Raw genomic sequence first — 13,772 nt, forward strand, 5'->3', positions numbered from 1 at the left:
AGGAAAATGCAAATCAAAACCAAAATGAGGGCTTCCCTGGTGGCGCAGTGGTTGAGAATCTGCCTGCCAATGCAGGGGACATGGGTTCGAGCCCTGGTCTGGGAAGATCCCACATGCCACAGAGCAACTAGGCCCGTGAGCCACAATTACTGAGCCTGCGCATCTGGAGCCTGTGCTCCGCAACAAGAGAGGCCGCGATAATGAGAGGCCCGCGCACCGCGATGAAGAGTGGCCCCCACTTGCCGCAACTAGAGAAAGCCCTCGCACAGAAACGAAGACCCAACACAGCCATAAATAAATAAATAAATAAATAATTTAAAAAAAAGAAAAAAACCAAAATGAGTCACCACCTCACACCTGTCAGAATGGCTGTCATCAAAAAGACAATAAATAACAAATGCTGGCAAGGGTGTGGAGAAAAGGGAACCCTTGTGCACTGTTGGTGGGAATATAAATTGATGCAGCCACTATGGAAAGCAGCATGGAGGTTCCTCAAAAATTGAAAACAGAATTACCATATGATCCAGTGACTCCACTTCTGGGTATTTGTCCAAAGAAAACACTAACTTGAATAGATATCTGCACCACCATGTTCATTACAGCATTATTTACAACAGCCAAGATATGGAAACAACCTAAGCATCCCATCAACGGATGAATGGATAAAGAAAATGTGATACACACATGCACGCACACACACACACATATATATATAAAGGAGTTTTATTCATCCATAAAAAATAATGAAATCTTGCCATTTGCAACAACATGGATGGACCTTTAGGGCATTATGCTAAGTGAAGTAAGTTGGAAAAAGAAATGATATCACTTAAATGTGGAATCTGGAAAAAAAAAAAAAAAAGCTTATAGACAGACAAGCTCTAAGATAAAGAAAACAGACTGGTGTTTGCCAGAGGTAGGGGTGGAGGTGAGGGTGGGAGTGAAATGGGTGAAGAGGGTCAGAAGGGCCGTTTTTAAACAAGTAAGTCATGGGAATGTAATATACAGCATGGTGACTATAGTTAGTAATACTGTATTGTATATTTTAAAGTTGCTAAGGGAGTAAATCTTAAAACTTCTCATCACAAGAAAAAAATTTGTTCTAATTATGTAAGGTGACAGATTTTAACTAGACTTACTGTAGTGATCATTTTGCAGTGTATACAAATACCAAATCATTATGTTGTACACCTGAAAATAATGTTAGACAGTGAATATACTTTTTCTAATTAAACTTTAACTTTAAAAATATGGGCAATTAATTGCACACTTAAATCACATTGGCTGAATTCAAGTTTAGTCCCTAAAGAATACTTATTTATGAAATAAATAAATTCAACCTAAATTACTTGATTATTATTTTCTTTTGTTACTTATTTCAAACTATAAAGTTCATGTGCAAGAAGGCAACTTGAGGTACGTATCCTCTATTATAGGTCTACACCTAATTATCTATAAACACTAATGGAAACAATACTGAACCAGTCAGGCACATCAATTTCCTTCCATTCCCTTTTATTAATAAGAACTTCTAACCCAGCTCAACAACTAATCACATTTCAAATTACTGACTTGAAAAAATGTATTAGAGGCACATTTTAAAAACAAATACAGTACGAAATCTTGCTTTTCACTGAATCACTGAATTTTGTTTGTTTCTTTTTTGGCTATTCGGATTACTTTCTTCTTCTGGGTAAGTTTAGTATGTAACTTTCATTCTTTAGACAAAAACCCACAGACTTAAAATGTATAAAAAGTTAACCTGGTATTGTCAGCTGAAGACACCAAAACTAGCACCATAAGAACAACTAAATTTTAATGCTGTTCATTAATAGTTCCATTTTCCTGAGTTTGCGTTTGTTCTTTGGCATCGGCTTAGGATATAATCCAGTTTTCAGAAGGTGTTCCTTGCTGAGGCGAATTTGAGCACCATGCTGAAGCTGGAAAGAGCATAAAGCTTGAAGAGGGCGAAGCAAAGTCTGTTAAGATAAAAAAAAAAAGATACTAAAAATAGTGTGACAAATCATGATATTCTATCTAAATTTTTTCCTTAGAAACAGGGATTATTATATTTTTTATTATTACCTTTTAACTATGAAAAGCAATAGGCACTCAAATATATGATAACTTCTAAATAAATAATTCATTTAAATTCATACCTTACATACCACTAAGGAATTCCAGTAAGACACAAATACTAATTTTCCATATAGGTGATAAAGTCTAAATTTAGTTTTATACTTTAATATATTCAAACACTACAAAAATTGTTGCCATTATAATAACTAATCTGTAACAGCAGACTAAAAGAGACATTTAGGTACAAATTAGTTAATTCAGTTTCAATCACAGACTAACACAAGCTTCCCGCTAGTTGCTAACAACTGGATGATGGCAGCAATGGGTAAGTTTACTAATTCTCTCACACTACTCCATGGCCCACATACAAGTTATATAACCAGGTGTGGGTGCATTTGAAATAACTGTAACTGTATACATACCTGTCTAAACTCAAATACCTACAGGGCCAGACATATAACATAAACATGTGACCTAGGTGGACGTATAAGGTAACAGAGAATGGTGGAGTTGTCAAACAACTGAGCACATGTCCTTCTTAAAGTTATTCAAATTCAAAAATTAGGGAAAAAAAAAAACATTAACCCAGTGTTTTAAACATATTTGAGTCAGAGTCTTTCCTTGGGCCTGAGATCCCTGATCTAACACTTTTAAATAACAAACTTGATGGTGCAGATTGTTTAAAAAGAAAATAAAAGGAACAAAGATAGATTTAACTACAAAAATTTCACAATGCCTATGTGAAAATGTATTGCCCCACATATACAACAAAAGTGGCAGCAAAGGGCTTAACAGCTTTAATTTACAATGAACTCTTACAAATATGTCGCAGTCACTGGTAGTTGCTTCTCCATATCCATTCTTTTCTTCCTTATTAAAAAAAATCTAAAATTTTATTCAAGGTGGCAATGTGTCCAGCTAGTAATACTACATTGACTAATGACAGTTTATCCAACAAGATGTAAGTGGAAGGCCTTGGGTTGGGACAGACCTAGCAGGCATAGGCTTTTGCCTTTTCTTCTTGCCTGGAACATGATTGCTAGTTGTGGGATAACCACTATGTGACTACAGGACAATAAACACGAAGATTAAAGCCAAATACATACAGTGATGGACAGAAAGACAGAAGAAATCTGGGTGTCTGAAGTCCTTTTCAGCTGCATCCCCAGCCCTAGACTACTAACTTCAGCATTTCTTATTACAAGAGAAAAATAAACTCATATATGGCTCAACCACTGCAGTAAGGGCTCTGTTACATGCAACTAAATGTTAACTCCTAACTGAGACACACCAGTAAGAAAAAGACAAACATCTTGGAAAAGCTCTGCCTGACATTATTGCAGAAAGTCTCTTAGGTATGTTCTCATTTCTTTTCATATCTTCAATTCTTCAAACAAGAGAAGAAATACAGGAATGACTATATATTACTTTACAGAGTCAACATAAGGAAGTGATTGAATCCTGAAACATCATACCTAGGAAACATACCTTGGACATATACAGACTGAGACAATTGAAGTTTCTATTGCTATTTTATGACACTTATTAGATTCTTCATAGATAGAAGAGTATTAATACTCCTATGATTAAGGGCCTCCAACTTTTACTTCCTGAAGATAAGATTCTATCAATTTTCTGAGTAATTAAGAGAATGAATTTTGGAGATAGACAGATCTGTGGTAGTCACTAGGGCTGTTCACAAATACACCAGTCCTCTTTCATGATACATGATCAGACTGCATTTTCTAGCCCCCTCTAAAGTTAGGCATGGCCATATAACTTGACTTGGTTAATGAAATGTGAGCACAAATAATGTGTGTCACCTCTGGGCAGACGCTTTAAAAGTGGTGTATGATTCCCCACCTCTCTTTATTCCTTCCTTAATAAAAGTTGAATGATGTGTCTAGATGGTGCATCCATTAGCCTGGATCCCTAAGCGACTATAATTAGCAGAGGTCCCCCTGGCAATCCCACTGTACAGACAGTGTGTTATGCCATCCTGATTTTGGGGTTTTAAGTGACTGATGCAATCACTTACTAGCTATGTGTTCCCAGATAAGTTCTATAACCTCTATTTGCCTCGCTTTCTTCATCTGTAAAGTGAGGAATATTATGTCCACCTTATAAGGTTATTATTACAGTGCACTTACATGATACATTTAAAGTGCTTAGCATATGACTTGATTGATAATAAATGATAATGTTTCTCTCTACATTCATAACATTGTATCTGGGGCAATGTGAAGCTATATGAGAGGTTTACTGGTTCAGAAGAACAAAGAAAATCCTCTACTTACAAAATTAGTTTCTAAAAGTTTATTTGGGGGAAAATCAGTGTTCTGTAAATCCTTTGTCTACAGATGCAACGTGACAGTTTCAAAAGACTGTTATTAACAATTACTGGTGATGAGTAGAGCTAAGACATTTAGGTTACAGCACAAAGCTCTGCCATGTCTAGTTTCAAAAGTTCATAAGGCTTCCAAGGTATGAGTAACCCTGGTAGGTATTACAATGGCAAAATGAAATCACCAACTTTCAGTTCAATTTTTCTGTCAATCTATAGACAAGAATCAGAGGCGAGGAAAGGCAAAAAGATGAACTCTTCCTGAGAGCCCAGTGTCAGGCAATTAACATACATTATCCCATTCGATTCTCATAACAATATTATGAGGTAACTATTTTTTGTATATTACAGATAAGAAAACAAACACAAAGAGATTACATGAATTGCCTTCTGGCAAAAACTGCTGATGCTAAGTGATAAAGTTTTAACTCAAACTTGCTTCAAAACTCATATCATGCTATTTCCAAGTGATTGAAAACTGCTCAAGAATAAAGGAAGAGAATGAATCAACAGACTAAGAAGGCCATTCTATGCCAAGTTCTTTATTTTGAGGAGCCCTACCTCTACAGAATGAAGCCAGCTGAAAAATTACTACTCTCCTCCATCATCTTAAGGTTTTATTAGGATGCCCCTAATAAAAGGTTATTGGGGGGAAAAGGCATGTTATAGCTTTCCTCCCCAGGAAGGAAAGAAAACACCTATTTCAGAGCAGATGTTCAGAAGAATGTACTAATTTTTTTATTGTAGCTAGATTTAAACAAGCTGGACTTGGTGTTCCCCCACTAAGAAAGCTAATTGTTTGCCAGATGTAATAATAAGCAACTTGGGATGTTTCATACGCTTTTTTTCTGCTCATGTTCCTGCGACCATCTTATCAGCACCTCCCAAATCACATGTCTGATTATCAAGCATCCTTCTTCTACTCCTGGTCACTATAGCATAACCACTCCTGGTGACCAAAGCAAAAAGAATGAGAACTCTAGGACCCCACTTTTGCTTTGGGATTTTATGTTCAATTTGATCCATAGAAAAAAATAAAAGCTCCAAAAGCTGAAGAGATGATAGAGCCTGATACCCTTCTGTATCTTAAACTTTGCCTGTTGTTAGATATTATACTAAAAACGTAAGATAGGTTTCCTGCTGTGACAGTAATTAACACCAGAATAATATATCTTATAAAACTGGAAAGGGGGAAGCAGTAGCAGCATTTGTAGTAGTAGTAGTAGTAGTAGTACAAACCCTATGCCAAACCCTAGCCCTATTATACTATAACTACTACTACTAAAACACCACCGCTACCAACATTAACGCTTCTGTTTAGGAATGCAGTAACGATCCAATTCCAATTGTGGGAATAATAAATATAAATCCATAGAAGATTCTTTTTATAAACCAGAAGAAGAAGAGGAAAGAAATTTTAAATTTATAGCCAAAGACCATTATATTTTTCCCTCAAGATTTAAACTTTTAATGAGGCCTATGTCTGATGTTGGCTGATCCTAGGATTTTACATCAACAAAAAGGAAAATACAGAGACCGTACAGAAAGCAAGCTTAAACAACAGCCCTGGGTTTCATCTTTCCTTTAAGACACCTAAAAATAATGTTGTTTTCTGCTGAAGAACATACACAGATGACAGTTAATAAACAAAACAGAGAGACAAGTATAGGGGTATAGTAAGTGTTATATTGATGGAAGGTACACGGGAGTAGGTGATAAAGTCAGAGGGGAGAAAAAAAAGTCTGAGAACACTCCCTGGTCATTTGGAGGAAGGATTTAGGATCCCACACGCATTTTTTTCCTCAAAAGAGAGAAAGAGAAATTGCCTAGACCCAAAACTAAGTCTACTCACACAGATACACACAAAAATAGCCTACTCATGAAAGCCTACTTCTTTCAAAAGAAGAAAGTCTCCAGCTCTGACACATACCATGGCTTAGGGTAGGGGAGAGGAAAAGGGCAATTCAATGCTGCTTCTGGCATTCTTTAACTTCCCTTGCTCTGGAGGTCTTTTGTTCTTTTTCTTGGTAACTAATCCACTTATCCAGTTACTCTGACCTAAGCTTTTATCCATTACTAGAATTTCCCTCATGGCTAAGGCACACTTTTATAATAGAAACCATGGTGTATAATGAGAGAGAGAGAAAGAAGGCAGGAAAGAGCATACTTTGTGCGTGTGTGTGTGTGTGTGTGTGTGTTAGAGGAGGGAGTTATAAAACTCCATTTAGTTTGCTATTTTTTTCTCTTGTCATAACTGTAAAGTTTCTAACATGTTCTAAAAGATTGAGATGTTGGTGAGCTCACTGAAACATTATTATTTACTAATGATTATGAATTATATATGAAATCATCAGGCTTTCATGGAAATTAAATGTTGATTGCAGGTTATAACCTTTTCATATTCTGTAGGCTTTTTTCTCAAAAAAAAATTATATCTTTTTATACCCTAAGCAAGGTTAATAAGATAAACAGGGAGTTGGTATGTCTCCTCGAATAAAAGCACCAATGGAAAAAATCTTGCTGTAAAATGTTCTTTTAAATAAAAAAAGTCTAGTACAAGAGAACACAAAATACTTAAACAGAAATACAGACTACTGAAAGACATATCTAGCCAAAAAAACTATATTTAATGTTATGCTACTTAAAAACGATTTAGCATATTACAAATGCTGTTTGCACAGCTTAGAATGAATATTTAAATAATGCAATCTGGAACGTTAAACTAACAGGAAAACACCAGAGGGGAAAGGAAGGTTACAAAAGTGCACAAATTTCTATCACAGATATAGTCTACTTGTCACTTAAGTTACAAATTTAACAAGTTATGCATTTTTAAATTTTCTAGACAAAAATCTAACCAAACTCCTACTTTCAAAAACTATATAACTTTCCAAAGACATACCTCTTGTATGTAATTATTTTTCTCCAAGATAGAAAGAGCAACAGCTGCACACTCCAGTGTAGAAAGGCACCTATTAGTTGGTTGTGCCCGAATTACATACTGACTAGAAATGCTAGTTTTTAATTGCACCTGAAATCAAAAACAGAATAGAATGTAATTTTTGTTTTAAGTTTAAAACTATAAGGTCTGTATTTTAAATACTAATTATTCTAATTTCCTTCCAAAATTGCCAGTTTATAAATATTAAATGTATCAATATCTTCTATATATAATATCCTTTTATTATTTTGTTAAATAGAAGCAAGAGGATAGTTACACATCTGACAAAGAAAACGTATTCAAAATATATACAAATTTCTACAAATCAAAAATAAAAAGACTAATAACCCCCTTCCAGTGGGCAAAAGAGTGAATAGACACTTCACAAAAGAAGATATACAAGTAGCAAATAGGTACATGTAAAAGGGCTCAACATGATTTAATGTAAATTAAAATCACAATGAGGGGCTTCCCTGGTGGTGCAGTGGTTGAGAATCCACCTGCCAATGCAGGGGACATGGGTTTGAGCCCTGGTCCGGGAAGATCCCACATGCCGCGGAGCAACTAAGCCCGTGGGCCACAACTACTGAGCCTGCGCTCTAGAGCCCGTGAGTGACAGCTACTGAAGCCCGTGCACCTAGAGCCCATGCTCTGCAACAAGAGAAGCCACTGCAATGAGAAGCCCTCACACCACAATGAAGAGTAGCCCCCGCTCACCGCAACTAGAGAAAGCCCGTGTGCAGCAACGAAGACCCAACACAGCCAAAAATAAATAAATAAAAATAAAATAAAATAAAATCACAAGGAGATAACATTTCACACTCATTAGTACAGTTAAAATCGAAAAGACTAACACCACCAAATGAGGATAGAGCAAGTGAAACTCTCATACATTGAAGTGGGAGTGAAAATGGTTTAATCACTTTGGAGAATTGATAATTGGGATTTTTTATTTTCTGGTTTATTCTTCCATTATTTCTTAAACTGATAAGCATATGTCTGTGTGGGTGTAAATCTATATAAACACACAGAGATACACACACATACACACACACACACACACACACATATATATATATATCTCCTCTTTTTAGATAAAAGTAGCATACTACAGATACTTTTCTCCATCGAGACAATATTTTAGCTGAGATAGAGTCAGACATGAGAAAGGCAATAGAAAACTGAATGTCAGCATTTTGGTCGTCTGATTCCTACTTTAATTAAATGAAACTCAAGTAAGCTTACACTCATAAAGCCCACACTCTGATCAAAATCACATTTAAGGATATGTGATGAGAAATATGGTTTTTCCACTCTGATTGCTTTTTGTTCAAAAAATTATCCTCTACAACTTGTTTCCTTTCCTTCCTCAAAAAGAGATGAGGGGTAAAGGGGGAGGGAGAGAGAGAGGGAAGCAAAGTGGGCATCATAAAAGATTCACTATAGAATGTATTGCCCTATATATGATTTTGGAATATATTCTTTAAAGCATATTTGACTAATTATGTTTTAGATATCATATTAAAATTACTCTGCATTTCTACCAATGGACAAGATGAAAAACAGATGCAGGGAGAGAAAGAGATGGAAGAAAATGGTTGAGAAACATGTATAATGATAAAAGAAAGCCTATGTTTAAATAACTGTAAGAATAATTCATGATGTTGATTAATTGTAATTACTAAAAGCTTTGATATTTCATCAGGTCAACTAGTAGAACAGAGTACAGACAACTACTGCTTTCAATACTTAATTCCAAGTCATCACTGGAGGAATTTATAACAAGCATCTGATTAAAACAAAACCTTTGGAAAACATGCAAAATTCACAGTGGATTTTGTTTATTGGAATTAATTTGATTTTTAAAAGAAATTTGTTATTTCAGGAGGGTGTTTTATTTCTTACTGTGGCTCACATGGCTGTATGAAAACAGAATTTGAAATATATCATTTGTTAAAAGACTTCAGAATATCCTTCACAAATCATCTCTCTGGGAGTTATCTAGTAACTGGATATATTAAAAGAGTATATATAACTAAGATCTGCCATATTATTAGGATACATGTTATTAAAGCATGCTAATGTGATCTCACGGCACCTCCTTTTATGCTTATGTGCTATATCACCTTCATCACACACTTAATTCAGTGAGTAAATGAGCAAGACTAAAAAGAAACCCTGTTGATCCATCTTGTTGAGAAGTCATAAGCATCATAATAATTTTTCAGAAACTGCCTCATCTTTGTGAATAAAAGTTCAAGAAAATCCAAGGCAAAATTAACTATTATAAGAAAGGGAAAAAATTAACATATGATGAAGGTATGGTATGTAGAAAGAGGAACTATTGAAAGACCAATATTATTATATCAAAGTTGACAATAATTAATCACTTAATTTCAGTCATTTAGTTTCTCAGTTCCTGCTCACTTGATAAAAATCAGATAGCTGGACCTGATGGTATTAAAACCTATTTTTTAGTGATCAATCCCAAGATCATAAAATGTATATGTAATTATAATGCTACATTAATTATATATCATTATTATTAATATATTATGTATAATTATTATATACAGTCTTCATTTCCAATATTTGGAAGCCATGCTGATGCAAAGAATGCTTCAATAATTTTGATCTTCTTGGAAGTTGGTTCTCCATGGGTAGAAGTTGTCTGAGTGCTCTTAATGTGATTTCTTTAGGAACAGGAGTATCACTGGTTGGTTTAGAATTCTACCGGTATAGGTTGTAAGCCTATAATATAACTCCCATTTTAGAAACAGCCAACTCATCCAAATTTTACTTCTAGACTGAGCTTCAGATCTTTTCCACTGATTCTCTGGATTGGCTAAAATTTGAATTCCTTAAAATTCTTTTGTTGTTAATGCCTTCCTTTTTTTTCTTCCATTAAATATTAAATATATATTTAATATATAAGAATACCAGGTAACAGTTTGACAGCTATGATCACTGTTCAGATGCCTTTTAAAAGGGTTTTTTCAAATGTCTCCTTCCTAGATAGACCTTTAGCTATTTTTGTGATTTGTGTCATTAATAGTGTAGAAGTCATAGCATGTTCAGTGGTTTAGTAATGACCTTTAGGACTCAAAAAAATATCCAAAGGATTAACATGCCATGGCTTATGTTTGCATAACATGTCTTTAAAATAATTTACTATAATATAGTTAATTCTTTTGTCAAGAAAAATAAACTAAAAAAGGCCTCAAAATTAAAATTTTAATCATCTCCACACCCCCCGCCCGCAACAAATGCTGTATTTTTATAATTTGATGGTGATTACGTGTTATCTGTTCTCAGGCTCTTTTAAGACAAGTTTCATCATTACATAAAACTACTGTGCTTCTCACTTAATTATTAAGAGTTACAAGACTTTCTAATCAGTTGATCAGCTTCCTTAAAGGTTTCTAGGAAAATCAATCTATTTTGCAGGCTTTCTGAAAAAACCCTAGTCTAGAACAAGCTAAAATAAACGTTTTACTAACATTCTGAATTCCTTATCAGTGGAAGACACACATAAAAACCCTCCTTTCTGAAGCACCCTTTTTTCTATGATCTTTCACAAACAAGAATCAGTATCTGAGCTTATGAGCTGCCCTTTGAAGGAGAGGTACTAAATCTTTTCTTCTAGCCCCAATCCCTCCATCTACTTCATTCCTTTCATTTCCTCAGTTTAGTTCAACACTATGATCTAATAGTGATGAGTCCAGCTTTGGCATCAGACAGTTGCCAGTTTGAATAGAGACTTAACCACTTATATGCAAAGTCTCATGCACTTGGACACTAAGTGCTATTCTAGAAAATGTACATATATTGTCTCATTTAATTCTCGCAAAGACCCTATGAAGTAAGTACTATTATCTCCATTTTACAGATGAGGAAACCAAAGTAGAGAGAGGTGAAGTAACTTACCTAAGGTTCCAAAATCAATCATGGTAAAGCAGATAAATGAATTTATAGAGTCTTCTTTGAGAGCTTGAGCTCTTCATAACTAGGCTAATAATTAAATGGATGAATTCTTAGGCAAATCCCAACATATGAAACAAATAAAACAAAGCTATTCTGCTGGAAAGCAAGGCTGAGAGACTCCTGAATAATTTTAGGGTTCTTATGAACAAAGTGTAAAAAAAAAAATGATATATGGGGAGGAGTCTTCTCAAGAATGAAAGTTTCTCACAAATGTCAATATCTATGTCTTGCTCCCATCTTCCCACACTATGAAGCCTGTAAAGTTTTTACAGAAAGTTAAGATTCCAGGATTAATGTTGAAACTCAGAAAATTTGATAAAAATAAGGTTAAAGGGGGCATTAGTTATAGATAAAATGATAATATTGTGCTACTTCCAAAACACATTATTGTTTAAAATTTTTTTTTTCTGAGTTGACCTGAGAAACTTCATTTCATAACAGTTTCTATGGTAAAGCACAATTCCAAAATTACCAAAGAACTTGTAGAAGACATTGGGTTTAAAATTTAGTACTTTCTTACACATTAAAATGATAATTAAAGTTACACATTGCTTTTCCAACACACAAAAACTTTGATGTTAAAATTGCAAACATACAATTCAGAAGCCTAAAAATTAAGCACTTACAAATTTCAAATTTAAGCAAATCTAAATAATGATACAAAATTAAAATTCTGTTGAGTGACATATTTAATCAAATATCTTGACTAGTGTTTTTTCCTACTAATAAAAATATTTAATCTACCACTGTTTTTCACATAACTCCAAGTAGTGCATATCTGAAGTCACTAAGAACTATGGGTATGGAAATATCTAGAGAAGGAAAGTAAAAACACATAGATTCATGAGATCACAGAATTGGAAGTTATCTTTATAAGTCAAATAGTAATCTCCACGTTCTCAGGCATAATTATTCTTTTAAAAAGTTTAGAATGACAGAATTAAAGTTTAAAATAATATTGAAATATAATAATTTCTCTTAAATAAAAAAAAGTTTTATCTGAGTTTTTAAGCTTCCTCTTAAAAAAAAAAAAGAATTAATAGAGGCATGAAAACAAAAATTCCTTAAGATTATTGGCTACAAGGCTTCCCTGGTGGCACAGTGGTTAAGAATCTGCCTGCCAATGCAGAGGACACAGGTTCGAGCCCTGGTCCGGGAAGATCCCACATGCTGCGGAGCAACTAAGTCCGTGTGCCACAACTACTCAGCCTGTGCTCTGGAGCCCGCGAACCACAACTACTGAGCCCGCGTGCCACAACTACTGAAGCCCACGCACCTAGAGCCCGTGCTACACAACAAGAGAAGCCACCGCAATGAGAAGCCCGCACACCGCAACAAAGAGTAGACCCTGCTCGCTGCAACTAGAGAAAGCCCACACGCAGCAACGAAGACCCAACACAGCCAAAAAAATTTAAAAAAAAAACAAAAACATTATTGGCTACAATAACTTCAGAGTGATTTCAGTAAATTAACAAAACATTACACCATTAAACAAGCCAGAAAGAATAATGTGACTATAGATTACACGTCTTGGCATTACTTTCTGCTGCTATTTTTCTCAGCAATACTTAATGAAGACGAGTCTCTGTTGAATAATGCTATAGAAACTAACTTTTGTGATATCTCCTGAAATTGAAATTGTCCAAACTAAGCATGTCTACATGTATGCATTTATTCATACTGGGCTTACATCAATTTATATCCTTTATTAGGAAACTTAGAACAGAAACTGATTTAGGATATTAGAAATTGATTTCCTAGTCTCACCTAAGTAATAACCAATTTTATAATGTCTTGCTAGTGAAACATTTTCTCACCAAAGATAAATTTCATTTAACAATTATCATTTCTACTCATTTCAAAAGCTGTCATGGCTTCATAAACAGCTATTGGAAAATAAATCATAAATTAGCCTAGGTGTGAAATAAAGCACACATTTTACAATTACTTCATAAGTTCAATTTATCACATAAAATTTTTATTTTAAAATTTACTGAGTTAAATTGTATACTCTTTTACTTTATTAACAACACTTTTCTATAACCTTGAATTAAAATAATGTGCATGAATTGGAAGACAGAAAAGCACAGCAACTAAAAGCATAAGAAAGGAAATTAGACTTATTTAAATTTAACTCTACATAATAGTAGTATGACCTCAAACAAGATTTAAACTCTGAGAGCCTAAAACATTAACAACCTTAAAGAATTATTGTGCTTTAAGATGCTAATATATGTGAAGTACTCAGCAATGCCTGCCATACAGTAAGCACGCAATACAGGCAAAGATGTTGATGAGGGTGGTACTGATGCTACTGATGTTAACCAGGAGAGTGCTAGTGATGATTTACAATGCTTTCTTCACAATCTAATGAATAAGTGTGAAGCAACTCAGCTTTATCGCAATAAAGCCAGATGAGTAGCC

At 34.5% G+C, this 13,772-nt stretch overlaps 1 protein-coding gene across 1 annotated transcript in view; it reads right to left on the reverse strand.

The window, feature by feature from the left end:
* Positions 1-1,235: 1,235 nt before the first annotated feature.
* The window catches only part of DTWD2 (DTW domain containing 2), a 124,991-nt gene continuing 112,454 nt past the window's right edge, over positions 1,236-13,772 (reverse strand). The window contains exons 5-6 of the mRNA XM_036847668.1: positions 7,326-7,454; positions 1,236-1,979 (exon numbers count right to left, since the gene is read on the reverse strand). Coding sequence (XP_036703563.1) covers positions 1,809-1,979; positions 7,326-7,454 — 300 coding nt within the window. The 3' untranslated portion in view covers positions 1,236-1,808. The remainder of the gene's footprint in view (positions 1,980-7,325; positions 7,455-13,772) is intronic.

The sequence above is a fragment of the Balaenoptera musculus genome, chromosome 3 (assembly GCF_009873245.2).
Source record: "Balaenoptera musculus isolate JJ_BM4_2016_0621 chromosome 3, mBalMus1.pri.v3, whole genome shotgun sequence".
NCBI lineage: Eukaryota > Metazoa > Chordata > Mammalia > Artiodactyla > Balaenopteridae > Balaenoptera > Balaenoptera musculus.